Source organism: Colobus angolensis, unplaced genomic scaffold (assembly GCF_000951035.1).
Source record: "Colobus angolensis palliatus isolate OR3802 unplaced genomic scaffold, Cang.pa_1.0 Scaffold64, whole genome shotgun sequence".
NCBI lineage: Eukaryota > Metazoa > Chordata > Mammalia > Primates > Cercopithecidae > Colobus > Colobus angolensis.
In genome coordinates, this window is record NW_012120043.1 from 3,548,554 (window position 1) to 3,550,336 (window position 1,783).

At 63.8% G+C, this 1,783-nt stretch overlaps 1 protein-coding gene across 1 annotated transcript in view; it reads left to right on the forward strand.

Moving 5' to 3' along the window:
- The window catches only part of NCLN (nicalin), a 22,372-nt gene that overhangs the window by 16,779 nt on the left and 3,810 nt on the right, over positions 1-1,783 (forward strand). The window contains exons 5-6 of the mRNA XM_011964126.1: positions 327-505; positions 1,653-1,740. Of these exons, the coding sequence (XP_011819516.1) occupies positions 327-505; positions 1,653-1,740 (267 nt within the window). The remainder of the gene's footprint in view (positions 1-326; positions 506-1,652; positions 1,741-1,783) is intronic.

Sequence of the window (1,783 nt, forward strand, 5' to 3'; positions counted from 1 at the left end):
GGGCTCTGCGGGGCACACACGGCGGGGCTGGGTTGGGGCGTCTTGTCCCGGGGTGTCCTTGCTGTCTGCCCTTGGGGCTCTGAGGGGCACACTGCGTCGGGGCTGTGCTGGGGCCTTCTGTCCCGGGGTGTTCCCCTGTCCCTCCTTACCCAGCGCTCACCGTCCACCGGGGCTCTAGCTGGCCTCAGGGGGGATCCCGGGGGCAGGTGGGTTTCTCCTTGTTTTGCACCCTCGGGGGTTCTGGGAGGCCCCTGGGGCATTTGGGGAGTGGGCCTGGGTGGCCACCACCCCTGCCTGCCCTCTGCTGATGGCACCTCTGGCTGCAGGTGGCCGCACACCAGTTCCCCGAGGTACGGTTCTCCATGGTGCACAAGCGGATCAACCTGGCGGAGGACGTGCTGGCCTGGGAGCACGAGCGCTTTGCCATCCGCCGGCTGCCCGCCTTCACGCTGTCCCACCTGGAGAGCCACCGCGACGGCCAGCGCAGCAGCATCATGGACGTGCGGTGAGCACAGCCGCGCCGCCCAGCGCCTCCTAGAGCTTTCCTGGGGGCTGAGCCACAGGTCACAACTCCAGGGGCCATGAGAGCCTGGACGGAGCGGCCCCCACACACAGGCCGCGGGGAAGAGGCTGGTGCGTGGCCGAGGCCGGCTGTTTGGTCATGCCATTCGCAAGCTCTTCCTTACTGGGGCTAGGGACGGCGAGGCCAGCAGCCTGGGGTCATGGCCCTATGTGGGACCCCCAGACCCCGTCACCTGTTGAGTTAGGAGCAAGCAGCTCCTGCCTCTGGGCCTCTTCAGGGCCCTGGCGACTGTCTCGGGGAGCCTGGCCCCCCACTGCACCCCAGCCCTTCCTTGCCCAGCCTCTCTCTTGGGCACTGTCTCTCTGGCTTCCTGTGTCCTCTGACCCTGAGTCCTGCCTGTCTCCCTGCTATCATGTGAGCCCCTGGGCAGGCTTTTGTGGAGCCTGAAACAGTCTGGCCACCCCGGCAGGTCCTGGCACCAGCAGGTGGGTGCCGTCTCCTCCCCCAGCGCCCGCAGGCCTGGCATAGACCCTTCCTGTTCATCTGCTCTGCTCTGAGGTCACTGGGCCCTCAGGAGTGGTGTGAGCTCAGCCATCGGAGGCCTGCAGAAGCCCGTGGCGGGAGGGAGGGGCACATCCCTGTGTGATCTCAGTCCTGGAAAGGATGGAGGTGGCGGTCGCCCACCCACCGGGAAAGCGTGCCAGGAAGTGAGGGTGGGCACATGGCTGTCCCAGCTGTGCTGAGCTCTCTCAAGACCACCAGGGGTCAGCCCAGGAGGGCCGCCTGGGATTTCTAGAGGGTCCCAGAATGGATTCTTCCACCGGGACGGAATAGTCCTGTTTAAATCCCAGAAGAGCAGAAAACGGAGTCAGGAGGAACCAAGGCCTCGGGGCGCGAGCCTCACTGGCGCACAGGGGCGGGTCAGGGTGTGGGGCCTGGAGGTGGGGCCCCCAGTGAACCTGCGTCTCTGCATATCAGCTGAGTAGTTAAAGCTAAGCTTAATTTTAAAAAAAGAAAAAAAAGATAGTCTCACTCTATCGTCTAGCTGGAGTGCGGGGGTTACAAGCGTGAGAGCTACCGTGCTGGGCTCCAAGTCCACATTTTAAATCATTGTTTTTGAATCGTGAAGGTCCCGGGTGGATTCTAAGACTCTGACCCGTAATACGAGGATCATCGCGGAGGCCCTGACTCGAGTCATCTACAACCTCACTGAGAAGGTAAGCCCTTGCTGCTGCCAGCGCCAGCCCCAGCGCCAGTGCC